This window comes from Eschscholzia californica, unplaced genomic scaffold, assembly GCF_041429995.1.
Source record: "Eschscholzia californica isolate CP2 unplaced genomic scaffold, dmEscCali1.0.p SCAF_2, whole genome shotgun sequence".
Classification (NCBI taxonomy): domain Eukaryota; kingdom Viridiplantae; phylum Streptophyta; class Magnoliopsida; order Ranunculales; family Papaveraceae; genus Eschscholzia; species Eschscholzia californica.
In genome coordinates, this window is record NW_028238309.1 from 18,747,534 (window position 1) to 18,760,408 (window position 12,875).

Here is a 12,875-nt window from a genome sequence, read left to right on the forward strand (position 1 = left end):
TTAAATTTCATCAATTGTTAAGTTTGTAATTGATATTGTTTAATCGAATTATTTAAGTAAATTGAGAAATTTAAATTAAAATTTAATGGCTCCAAGAGAGTCTGTGGTTGGAGCTGAATTTTAGGGGCTGAGCTGAGGCTGTTAAATTTGAATGAAAAAGTGGTTTTAAGGGCCTGGGACAGCCCCTGGTTGGAGTTTCTCGAAGTGTTAGGTTTGTGGCCATCCAACTTAAAAACAATTGGCAATGAGCGGAGAGGACCTAAACATTATATTCTTGGTTGCTAGATAGCCATTCTCCCATGTGGGACTATTCTTACACGCCCCTCACGTGTGGCGTTAGCCTAACACGTTTTTTTTGGGTAATGTGGAACACGTGTGGGCCTAACTCTCGTACCATGTTAAGTTTGTGGTCATCCAACTCAAAACCAATTGGCAATGATGAGTGGTGAGGACCTAAACATTATATTCTTGGTTAATAGATAGCCCTTCTTCCATGTAAGACCATTCTCACAATAAACACCTAAATGTGGATAACATGTGCATTGATAAGCCCAAAATGTGTTTATACCCGTAAGAATACAGAATCAAGTAATAATAAATTCGAAGTCTGGTATCGATTCCTAAGGATAAGTAATTTTGTTTTAAAATCTAGTATTTAACCCTAGTTCGTAAAATTATCTTTGTTTGGAAAATGATTCTAATAAGAAAACAATAATAGACTAAAGAAGAATGAAAGCAAGATGAGAAAACATTTAGGATTTTCAAATCGACCACATAAATGCACTTCCTTAAGCATGCAATTAATTAACTAAACCTTTTTCGTTATAACTCGAAATCTAATATAAGGATTATTTTTAAATTTCAAAAGATATTCATGATAAACTCATTTCATAATCATGTATTTCCAACTGCCTATCTTGTAAAGACTATACGCTTTTAACTATTATTCATCATCTAACAAGCATATTCCATCTAACAACTTAACGAAAGTATGAGATATCTAATTATGAAGCATCAACAATGAAAAGAAGATAAAATCTATATGAAAAGACAATTAATAGACATTAAAGCTCAATTAAAGGATTTGATTAATCAATAACATATCTCAAAAAGATAAGTATGCATTTCCTCTACAATCCTAGATATGAAATTAGCTACTCATTGAATTTAAAGACATATTCATTGATGAAACAAGATACAAGGAAATACAAGAAACAAAGAAAGAGAAGTCACCAAAGGAATCTAATCTTTGTTCCAAATATGCTTCAAATTCCAAGTGCTAGATCTTTGTAATTAAGAGAAGATGAGAGAAAATAGACTTAGAAAAGAAAATGAAGAAAGGAAGAAAATGTTAGAAAAAAAGAATTAGAAAAAAAGATAATTAGAAAGGATTTGAGAAGAAATTATGATCGAAGGAGTAATAGAAGAGAAGGATGGAGGCTAGGGTTTTTGTTGTTACAATTAAAAGAAGAGGAAGAGGCTAAGAGTAAGAAGATATGGATAAGAATTAAAAGGAAGGAAATATAGATAAAAAGAATACTTGAGAAATGAGAAGGATTTCAAGTCTAACTCAAGAATGAGAAGAATGGGTTGGTGGTTAGGGTGTTAAAAGATAAGGTAGAGAAGGGTAAAATAGAGATATTTAGGTTGTTTTTGGTGTAAGAAATGACACTTGTTGGTTGAATATTGAGTGGAGACCAAAAGAGTAAATCTGAAATTTCTGGTGGAAGTTGTGGTGAAAAGAAGGTCATTTGTCAATTAGTTATAGGCTAGAAATTAGGTTGAACAAAAAAGAGGGACACACCTGTAATTTTAAATAACCCTAAATACTCATTTTGTAAAGTTCACGACGGCTGGGACGCTGGATATTCTTTTGTTTGTAGAGTTTGCAACTGTATCTGGCTTGGAACTCTTTCCAGCCGAATATCTTTCCATGTCTAGAAGTTTGCAACACAGGACATTTTCAACTTTCTTTTACACTTTATACTAAGAATTCATCCAAATTACTTCCAAAGCTCTTTCAGATGTTCTTTAGTTGTGGTACAGATTCCCTTATCTGAATTCGAATGGCGACGTCTCATCATACTCCAAGTGTTTGAGATATCTTAGGCGAATGCTAATCATGTCCAACATGATCGATCTTTTACTCTAGGCACAAATATCTTTCTCACACGTGCTTTCTCATCAGGGCCTACCATGCTCTGAGTCTTGCTGAGCTCTGTGTCACGAGATTTGGGTCGTATTTCTCTTCTAGAGTCTTGCGCATGGACTTTTATGGATCTTACCCAATAAGTTTCTTCACTTAGTCCCATCATCCTTTCGTTCTATTCTTGTAGATCTTTGATGCCCAAAAGCATTTCATCCTATTGTGTATGGTCCTTTATTGAGTCAGTTGTAAGCATTTTGAACATCCCAATGTTGTACTCAATTTTAGTATGTCCTCTACATACCGGACCTAGAAAATCGTGTCACTCCCACTTACCTTCTTGAAATTCCCGAAGTTCAAGATTTTCTTCATTCTTTAGGAAACAAACACCTTTGATTACCTTGTCGAATCGAAGATTCCAACTCTTACTTGCCTATTTCAATCCGTTGATGGATTCCTGAAGCTTGCGTATTTTACTAACCTTTAGGGTCAATAAGATAGTTTTGACCTTCATATGTGAGTCTGATCTTTTTGGACTCAAGCTTTAGCGACGAATGTAAAGATCTCGTTCGTAGTCTCATGCTATAAATCTGTGGCCTTTATCTTCTCGTTTAGCTTTTGGAAATACCAATGTTTCCATCTTTCTCAGTTTTCTACTTTGAAAAACTAATTTTGCGGCCAATGGGTTTTATTTCATTGACCAAATTTTCAAGTTCCAAACTTGATGAGATATGGATTCCATTTCTGATCTTTTGGCTCCAAGCCAATTTTCAGAGGTGGGTTCCGTTGCGCAGGTCTATGGCTTTTATCTCTTATCAGCAAGATCTCATTCTTCTAAGCTAGATAAATAAGACTTTATGACCTAAAGGGGTTATGAACAACTAAGGAATTTTCTCAACTACTTGAAGGTTTTTTTTTTTTTGCGAATCTAATTTAATTTGTGCAGTAGGTATTTTAGCATTCGTCTAACATTACCTTTTATTCCTCTCTTCCTCTAGGAACCGCGATATACTGTTCTCAACAGTTTTGTTTCTCTTCATCAAATTATTCGATGTACACTTTTCATCGAACTTATTCAATGTATACTTTTCTCCTACTTATTCTCCGTGAATAAAACCAATTATAAGGAGGATACCATCACGAGCAACAACAACTTTGTTCTCTGATTGGTTGTGGAGAAACCTCAAGTTTCTTCTAAAGAAAATTGCGTCAGACTTGCTAATTCTGTGCTCTGTATACTATTTTGTATTGTCTCAGCTTTCTCGGACTCTACAAAGATAGTATTGGAATCCTTCCAATTTCATATCTCTATGGAGTATTTTCAACTATCAGACGGAGTAAGTTTGATGTGGGAAGCTATATCAAGACATCTTTAATAGTGGTTTGAAGGACAGGGTATGATTTATTAAATTTTGTCTAACAATCTTCAATTGTATCCTATTGGACAGTTCCAACTGGATATGTCTGAAGTGTGGTTATAAAAAGTTTTGATGATCAACCTATGTGGTTGGCTCAAACATCATCGATCCTTTCGGATGATTCTACTTTCTTGTCAATATGATTCTTTACTTCGGTTATGGAACTGGTTGTTCATCCATTTTCAACCGTGAAGCTTTCTTGGTTATTCTGGATACCCTGTCCTCATCCCTTTCTAAGGGGATGATCCTGTTTATGAGCCACATGTATCTAATGATTCTAAATCATTTGATTTGTTAACCTGTCTCATCTTACAGGTATAACCCAAGTTTGGAATCTGTTGGTACAATTGATTTGTTAATTTAGAACTATTATAACATCTCAATATAGAACTAAACTTCTTTATTGATTCTCTGTTAATACTTAGTACAAAGATGACGTTTACTAGAAAATAACAACTAATCTAGATTAGTGCCTAAAGAAGACTTCGATCCCTTTCAGCATCCTCAGCAACCATTGCCTCTACCCCCTCGTCGATCTTTTCTCCTTCAGACAAATACTCAGTCCACAACCGTTCCTGTTCATTCATAATGGTAAAAGCATTAGGTATCTAATACCGAAATAGGAATTTACTGTATTTGTTAAATTAACAACCAATATGTATACCTGAATTGAAAACCACTATTTTGTTTTTCTTTTCTTCCTAGAACTTAGGGCAGTTTCTCTTCCAATGACCCTTGCCATCGCAGTAGAAACATTTGGTATTAGAAGGAGGACCCTTGTCCTTGGCTTTAGCAACTCGTTTGCCTTTTCCTTTGGACACTGGTTTATTCTTCTATTTTATAGCCTTCTTGAACCCTTGTCCTTCTGAACCTTAAGAACCTCCTTCTTTGGTTCCACTATTGCAACATTTCGTTCGGCTGTCTGAAGCATCGCATGGAGTTCCTCCAAGATTTTATCCCATACATTCATGTTGTAGTTCATCCTGAACTGATTGAAACCACTATGAAAGGGAGTAAAGGATAGCGTCGGTAGCCGCCTCTTGGCTATATGGAAAACCCAGCTTTGCCAATTTCACAATTAGTTTAATCATTTTCCGAGCATGAGGCCCTACTAGTTTTCCTTTCTCGAGGCACATGCTTAGTAATATCCTGGAGGTCTCAAACCTCTCCAATCTCGACTTTTTTTAGAACGATTCCCTAAGTTGTCGAATCATGGTATAACCATCATCCGAATAATCTTTTCATGCCTTTTCTTCAGCAGTCAAAGTAGCATCCAATTTCAAAATTGGAGTGTCTAAGACATTCAGCTTGTTTTCTAATCTGAAAACTATTCCCAGATTCCTTTACCATTCGAGGAAGTTGTTCTCATTCAGCTTCTCTTTGTCGAGGAGTGAACGAAAGTTGAATGCACTTTCTTTGCCATTTTAAAACTAAATGAAAGAATCGCAGAATTAAAACTTGTTATCGTTTTGGAAAAAATCAGTTTTCCTACACTAGTCAATATAAAACCGTCCTTAATTGAATAACGCGATTCTAAGATCCCATTTCTTGGAGTTAAGCGCACTACAAAAAAATGGCCATTAGGGACGGTAAAAACCCGTCCCAAAAACACAAAAATTGTCCCAAATGGAGTATTGGGGGCAGTTTTTGTCTGTCCAAAGCGCTCACCTTTTTTTTTTTATTTTCCCAAAATGCGATCTTGGATGAATCAGTCACCTTTAGGGTCTGTTTTGATACATGTGAAAATCAGGTTGGAAAATCTATTTTCGTAAGAAAATCGATTTTTTGTTGTTTGATTCGACTAAAAGAGTTGGAAAATCGATTTTCGTAAGAAAAAAGGTTGGACAATCGAATTTCCTTAGAATAAAAGGTTGGAAAATCAAGTGAAAAATTTTTCCATTCAAATTCCAAAACATGGAAAAATCACTTTCTCATCCTCAATGTCGCGCTCTCTCTCCTCCCGTCTCAGACTCTCTCTCTACTTCCTCAAATCCATATCTTCCCAGTAAGAAGAATCTAGCTCTGCACTCCCTCAAATTCGAAAACCCATGAATCAGATTCGAAAACCCTTCCTCGTCATCCCTCTCTACTTTATTTTCTTATCCCTCCAACACCCATCTTCTCTCTCAATCTCTGGTCTCTTTCTCTCAAGCATTCTCATAGATGAACCAGATTCAAATAAACTCTAAATCCAAAACAAAATGAACCAGATGGAATTAAACCCTAAATCCAAATGAAAATGGACCAGATTCAATTAAACCCTACATCCAAAAGAAACTAAACTAGATTCAACTAATCGTTCTCTCTGTTGGTTATTTTCCTGGCTCCTACTTTTCTTTGATTTGTTGCAGAAAATGACTGCAAAAATTTTATTGCCGGTGAAATAGCAAGGACAACCAGAAAAGTCACGGACGCTGATGAATCATCCTTCCTCTAGTTGTTCACTTAATTTCCTGCAATTTGTTAATGTAAATAGTTATTCATTCAAATCGTTTAGCGAGGTTGATGAATCATCACTTAGGGGGGGGGGGGGGTAGTGGAGCAAGACTTTCGCGGACTCTTGAGAGTCCGCGAAAGTCTGAGGCATTCAAATCCAGACATTTGAGAGTCCACGAAAGTCTGAGGCATTCAAATCCAGACATTTGAGAGTCCACGAAAGTCTGAGGCATTCAAATCCAGACATTTGAGAGTCTATGAAAGTCCGAGGCATTCGATTGTAGACAAAATATGTCCCAGACTTTGGTGGACTTCATAGTTTGATGAATTTGTGAAGGATTTGGGACAAATTTGGAAGCCAAAATGTCTTTCAAAAAACAAGAGACATTTGAAGTCCATCATGTGATCAAAAAACAATAATAATATTAAAATAATAAATGTCTACCAAATGTGATTAAACAATAATAATAATATTAAAATAATAAATGTCTACCAAATGTCCATCAATGTCCACAAATATTCACAGATGTTTACGAAAGTCGAAAAATATATTTTTGAAATGTTAGTATAAACATATTATTTCATGTGATTAAACAATAATAATAATATTAAAATAGTAAATGTCTACCAAATGTCCATCAATGTCCACAATATTTACAGATGTCTACGAAAGTCGAAAAATATATTTTTGAAATGTTAGTATAAATATATTATTTCATGTAATTAAAAAATAATAATAATATTAAAATAATAAATATCTACCAAATGTCCATCAATGTCCACAAATATTCACAAATGTTTACGAAAGTCGAAAAATATATTTTTGAAATGTTAGTATTAATATATTATTTCATGTGATTAAATAATAATAATAATATTAAAATAATAAATGTCTACCAAATGTCCATCAATGTCCACAAATATTCACAGATGTCTACAAAAGTCGAAAAATATATTTTTGATTAGCACAAATATAATATGCATTACACATTTTGTCAATGGACTCAAGATCTTTTGTCGATGGATCAAATGTCTTGAAATGTCTATAAAGACATTTTGTCTACAAACTCTCAATGTCTTGAAAATGTCTATGAACACATGTTGTCTATAATAATTCATCCGAAATGTCTTGAAATGTCTACGGGACATTTTGTCTGTGAAAGTCTGTGAAAGTCCTGCTCCACTACCCCCTTTGCTTAGGAAGCTTCACTAATTTGGGTACTGGGAGGATTGATGATGAAGGATAATCGTTCTTCAACCCGTTATCTCTCTCGTCCCTTCTAAAGGTCCTTAATTTAGGGATTCTGAAGGCTTTTAACTTTAGGGATTCTAAAGACACTCCATAATTTAGGGATTCTAAAGACACTCCATAATTTAGGGATTCTAAAGACACTGCATAATTTAGGGATTCTAAAAACACTCCATAATTTAAGGATTCTAAAGACACCTCACATATTTTCCTACAGTTCTATCAAACACCTAACACTTGAAATTCACATGTGAATATTTCATTTTCTTTCTCATTAGAAAACGCTAGTTTTCACATCTAAAGTTTTCCCACGTATCAAACGGACCCTCAGGGGCCAAAATGGAGTCAACCCATGTAAAAAAGAACAAATTTATACTTTCTAAAATTCCACATCAATACTAGAACAGTAATGAGAAACTCACCCTATAAATACTGATCTTTAACTTCATAAAATTTCATGTATTAGTTTTCCACCCTTTCAACAACAAAAAAAAGAAGTTTTCCACCCACAATACTTGACACATAAATATGCTTACTAGGATAATTTTACAAGATCTTTGGCAACAGTTTTCTTAGCAAGAGCATAAGAAGATTTCACTCCTTCATTTGTCAATTCTTGCTTTTAGAGGCTTTATCACCTAAAGCTTTTATTATCCCTTGAATGGCGCCCAAGGCAGCAGCAATAGCAGAGAGCAAGCAAATCAGGTTGAGAAGCTGAAGTCCTGTCCATCTAACACTATACTTCTTTATCTTCCTCTGAGATATGTACATAGCTATAGGGAAGTAAATCGTTAACGGCCAATAACTGGCAGCTCCCAAAAGCCCAAGTATTTCGTTAAAGAAAGGAGTTCCAATTCCAACAATTGTACTGAATGCCACATATAAACTCCTCGTTACCAATCGAAATAGGTTAACACGGAAGTGTTTAATACCCGGTAGTGAGTATTCGTGTCTTATGAATTTCGATGTTTCCCATCTATTTCCACAGTAGGTCTCGACAGCTGCAAATAAGGGTTGGCTGAACACCTATAAAAAGCGAATTTACAGGCGAAACAACTATTAGTCTAATGTGGGACTATTCTAAAGGTCTAGTTTGGAAAATGGTGGCCGTAGGTAGCTAAGTAAAGTTGGATGCTATATATACATACATACTATAATGAAGTTGAACAAAGAAATAGAAACTTGAATATGAGATAGTACCTGATATGCACCACATATGTGTAGTACAATGCAGACATTCGCGAAGTTGACTAACCACAGAGGATGAAGTTCTACTCCGGTTAACATGTTACCCGGGGCATCGTTTCCGTATGCAGCATAACCAATGCATCCACACAATGCATAGAACATGCTTGTTACTGTAACAGAGTAAAGGTTTGCCTTCTTCATCCTTTTATTCTCCGCAGGAGCTTTCATCGTGTCCTGAAAACCACAAAAGCTTAGAGTTATAGGTTATCACCATATTCTAGTTTTGATCTCAAGAATGTCTCAGTGTCAGGGTTCATCGAAGAAAATAACAAACTGTCTAAAAGTGGATCTTGGTTGAGTCAGTAAGATTTCAGTATGAAATTAATGTGCTGGTTTTTCTTGTGTGGTCTAAAATCAATCTGAGTTTAATTTAAATTAGATATGAAAACAAGTCTTTGTACCCAGTGCATAATGTGTTTTCGGCTATAAAAACAAGTTTGAATTTGAGAAGACGACTTATTTTTAGATCTAATTTTTACTAGAGAAGTAAATGAATATAAGAACTCAAATTACGCAAGTAAATTACACACAAAAAAAACCTCAAACTCAAATTCAGAACTTCAAAACAAACATACTTATAGCAAGAAAAACATGATAGTAAACTTACTTGAATTTCAATGAGGACAAAAGCAAATGAGAAGGCTACTTCTATATTTCCAAGTGCATTAAACATGCCCCATGTTTTCTCAGCAACAGATAAATTCGGCCCGAGTTCGAGTCCGATCAAAGTCGTCTTCCCGGTATTTCCTACGTGTATTAATTTTGAAAATCGTGAAAACATTAGATGATAATGGATGATATGATATAAAGAACTGCAATCTAGACGTACCCGAAATGACTCTTTGAATGGAGAAACCCACTCCAATGCCAGCATATAAGAAAGACATGATAGCAGCAACGGTCGAGAGCCATGTCAATTCATGAATATTTGGGAATTGAGAAAGAACAAGCTCGACAATCCCAAACATAATCACGAACGGAGTAACAGATCTTTTACATGAATCTTTGTCATTACTGTACTTGCTCAAACAAGTTGATTTGTATATTGAACTGAAATTACAAATTACTTTAATTCAGTATTCATGATAATGTGATGCATATATCAAAAAGTTTTCGAGTTGTCTTAAGTATGAAGGAACTTACTACAAGCTAATCCCTGTAGTAATTGCGTAGCCAATACCACAGCCGATAATGATGATATACTGAGTGATCCCGCAAATCGTTCTCATTCTTGAACCTAGAAAAAAAAATCCAATTTTTAAGCTACTATAGTCCGAGTTCTTGTAACTTTGACTGAGGATATGTGGGTGTGAAAGAGAGAGCAATGGAAGTTATGACAATCCATTCCCCAAAAGTACGCACAGCTGCCCCGTATACAAACGAGATTCAAACCCGGCAAAATCATTCTTGTAAATCGAAGTGGCTGCATCACTGCCTACTTTTGGGGGGTTATGGAGGCGTCATAGGAAGTTGTACCTAAGTTGTTTTGAACAGCTTCCATATAAGAATAGTTTCGCTTTCCAGTAACAGGATCAGGAGATCTGTAACAATCGGCTAAGAGACAGGAAGTGTAGTAGGTAAGTATTGAAAAGACCAAGAGAGCAATGGGTCCCAAAACCCATCCCAGTTGCGCTACACACCAAGGCAAGGATAGCACTCCTGAACCGATAACCGCTGTTATGATATGTGCTGCTCCAGTCAGAGTAGTTCCTGCATAAATGTGTGCATAAGACTCGATTACATTTTATGATTAATCATGAAGTACTTTCCATCTTAGACTAGGTAAGGTAACAAATATGAAAGTTATTAACCAACTTCAACAAAGAAAAACTAACATATGAAAGAGATGTTTGTGATGTGACAGGCAATGTTATACTTGTTGAAGTATTTAGGGCTCGTCATGACTCATGACAAGACGAGTACAATGCAGGGAGTCAAACGACGTAATCACACCTCTGTTTTATTTTCAATTTCTTCTTTTATTTATTTTATTAAGAAATAAGATCCCAAATCTCATCCCATACCTTAATCAACTAGCGGTGGCGTGGCTGAGAATTTGGAGGCCCGATACAAAATTTTAATCGTGGGCCCTCCATACTATAATTGAGAAATAAAAAAAAATCTCGACAAAACAACAAGAGATATTACATCTAATAAGATTTAAATCATATAAAATAACTATTGTAACACAAAATTACCATATAGGTGAGTTAGAGAGGGAAACAAATTACACACATGACATATAGCACATTAACACATGACACATAGCACATAGCATATGGGGAAATTTGCCCAAAACTCCCTAAAAAATTTGAGCTTTGGTTAAAAAGGATTTATAACTTTTTATAGGCTTCAGCTCCCTATGGCATTTTTGTAAATAATCTAATATAGAGAAAAGACGAAACTGACATTATTGCAGACCAGATTGCATACCAGTTTGCAAACGAGAGTGCAAACCAGTTTCCAAACGAGTTTGCAAAGCTCTGCAAACCAGATTGAAAAGCTTTGCAAGACAAATCAAATTGCGAAGTAATGCAAACTAGTTTGCAAAGCTCTGCAAACCAGATTGCAAAGCAATGAGAACGGGATTGCAAAGCTCTGTAAACCAGATTGCAAAGCAGTGCAAATCAGTTTGCAAAGCTTCGCAAGCTAAGACTCTAAGGGCAATTTCGGCATTAGAAATGGGAGTGCTTTTAGAATTGTCCTTCAAGCCTATTTCCAAACTATATATGGGGCCTAAAAGGACAAAAAGATAACTTGTCTTTTTGACAAAAAAACATGAAATTAACCCATGACACATAGCACACTAATACATGACACATTACAATTATGTCAATTAACGTTAAATATTAACAATGCTTTTAGGATTGACCCAAGTTAAAGAACGTTAGAGTGTAAGAGTCTTATAGAGAATAAGAGAGATGAAGTACAAAAGCAGAGAGAGAACAAAAGTTAAATAGAGAAAACAATAGTACTATATATTCTCTTTTGTTACTCAGTAAAACTTTTTTAGTTATAACTATTGAGCAACTGATAATTTTCGGGGGCCCGGGTAAAATGAGAGCCCGGTATCACCTCAGTGGAAGCACCACACCGGATGCACCCCTTTACCCACGCCCTGTCAAATAGATTTAGTCACTAAGTTGCTCAGATATGTTGGGGCAGGCCAAACTAATGGGCTTGAAAAGCCCGACTCATAAATAAAAAAAAAGGACCCAACTTTTTAATGGAAGTTCTATTGACACCCCTCAAACCAAATTTGAGTGCTCTGAAATCAAATTTAAGTTGAGTGTAAGAAAAATGGAAGTCTTTGGATAAAAAAACTGTGCACAAAAAAAACTGATTTTGTATTAGAAAGAAAGAGTAAAAAAAAGAACCCATAAGAAAGAAGGGAAAGAAAAAAAAATCTGTGAATTTAACAATGCAAATGGTTGATGTAAATAAAAAATATGAAACAAACCAGTTCTTTTTGGCCTTCCATCATCATCAAAATTTTCATCCATTCCACCAGTAGCTGCTGTTCTCTCAGAATTCTCCACTGTTAGATTAGTGAAATTGCTTATCTCAATCATCTCAGCCCCATTAAAATTTTGATCACCTATTGCCCTTGTCATTTTGGCTTGCCTACCCTTAATGTTTCTATCTAGATAGAGATTATAGAGATGGAAGAAGATTCAGAAACTGAACATGCAGAAGGAGGGAGTGGTGATTGATATTGAGATGGAAAAGAACTACTGTCTATATATTAGTAGTGATAGTGAGGGAGTCGTTTTCGTGTCAATTGAATGAAATAGATATTGATGATAGAGAGGGAGAAAGATAAAGACAGAGTGCTAAAAAGAGAGTGAGATATAAAGAAAGAGATATAGAGAGAGAAAAATTCAATGACCCAACAATTATTAAGACCATGTCAAAATCTCTAATCTCTTTATGAGAAACAAATGGGTTTCCTCTCATAGTATGTTTGACTTTTGACTCCAACATAATGACAGTAGATTTACTTTCATGTAATACAAAGATACTTTGTCATTCTCACCTTAATTGGTTTCTACCATATGGCATTTTAATAATGCCAAATGGGAAAAACATGGTCTCTTGAACATTCTTATTATTCACTCCTCTAGTCCTATGATTTACCTAGGTGGAGTAAAGTAGGAAGTAAGGTAACATAACATTTTTGAATAGAGTGAGATTCTTAACAAATAAAATAAAGAATAGAGTGAGATGTGTGATTATATATTGTACTATATTTGGCTATGCGTTAATGTTATCGAAAAAACCTAATTATTTTTTTACACGCGCTCCAAATTTTTAGCCACACCACTGGAACATGATTGCTTCTGGAGGGAAATATCAAACATAAAAAAATATGTAATTT

At 35.1% G+C, this 12,875-nt stretch overlaps 1 protein-coding gene across 1 annotated transcript; it reads right to left on the reverse strand.

Annotated features, from left to right (window-relative positions):
- Window positions 1-7,675: 7,675 nt before the first annotated feature.
- Window positions 7,676-12,398, reverse strand: LOC147556680 (amino acid permease 6-like). Its single transcript, XM_086663442.1, has 7 exons — window positions 11,958-12,398; window positions 9,974-10,207; window positions 9,641-9,734; window positions 9,327-9,547; window positions 9,105-9,244; window positions 8,450-8,671; window positions 7,676-8,275 (listed from the first exon to the last, which is right to left on the reverse strand). Exons 1-7 carry the CDS (start codon window positions 12,109-12,111, stop codon window positions 7,859-7,861), a joined length of 1,482 nt encoding a protein of 493 aa, XP_086519568.1. The 5' UTR covers window positions 12,112-12,398; the 3' UTR covers window positions 7,676-7,858.
- Window positions 12,399-12,875: the final 477 nt, after the last annotated feature.

Bases quoted from the DNA above. Each gene is read 5' to 3' on its own strand.
- LOC147556680 (XM_086663442.1), bottom strand. From the start codon at position 12,111: ATGACAAGGGCAATAGGTGATCAAAATTTTAATGGGGCTGAGATGATT. The intron at 9,245-9,326 runs GTACGTCTAGAT...TAATACACGTAG, and splicing joins CATTCAAAGAGTCATTTCGG to GAAATACCGGGAAGACGACT. The intron at 8,672-9,104 runs GTAAGTTTACTA...TGTGGTTTTCAG, and splicing joins TTGTCCTCATTGAAATTCAA to GACACGATGAAAGCTCCTGC.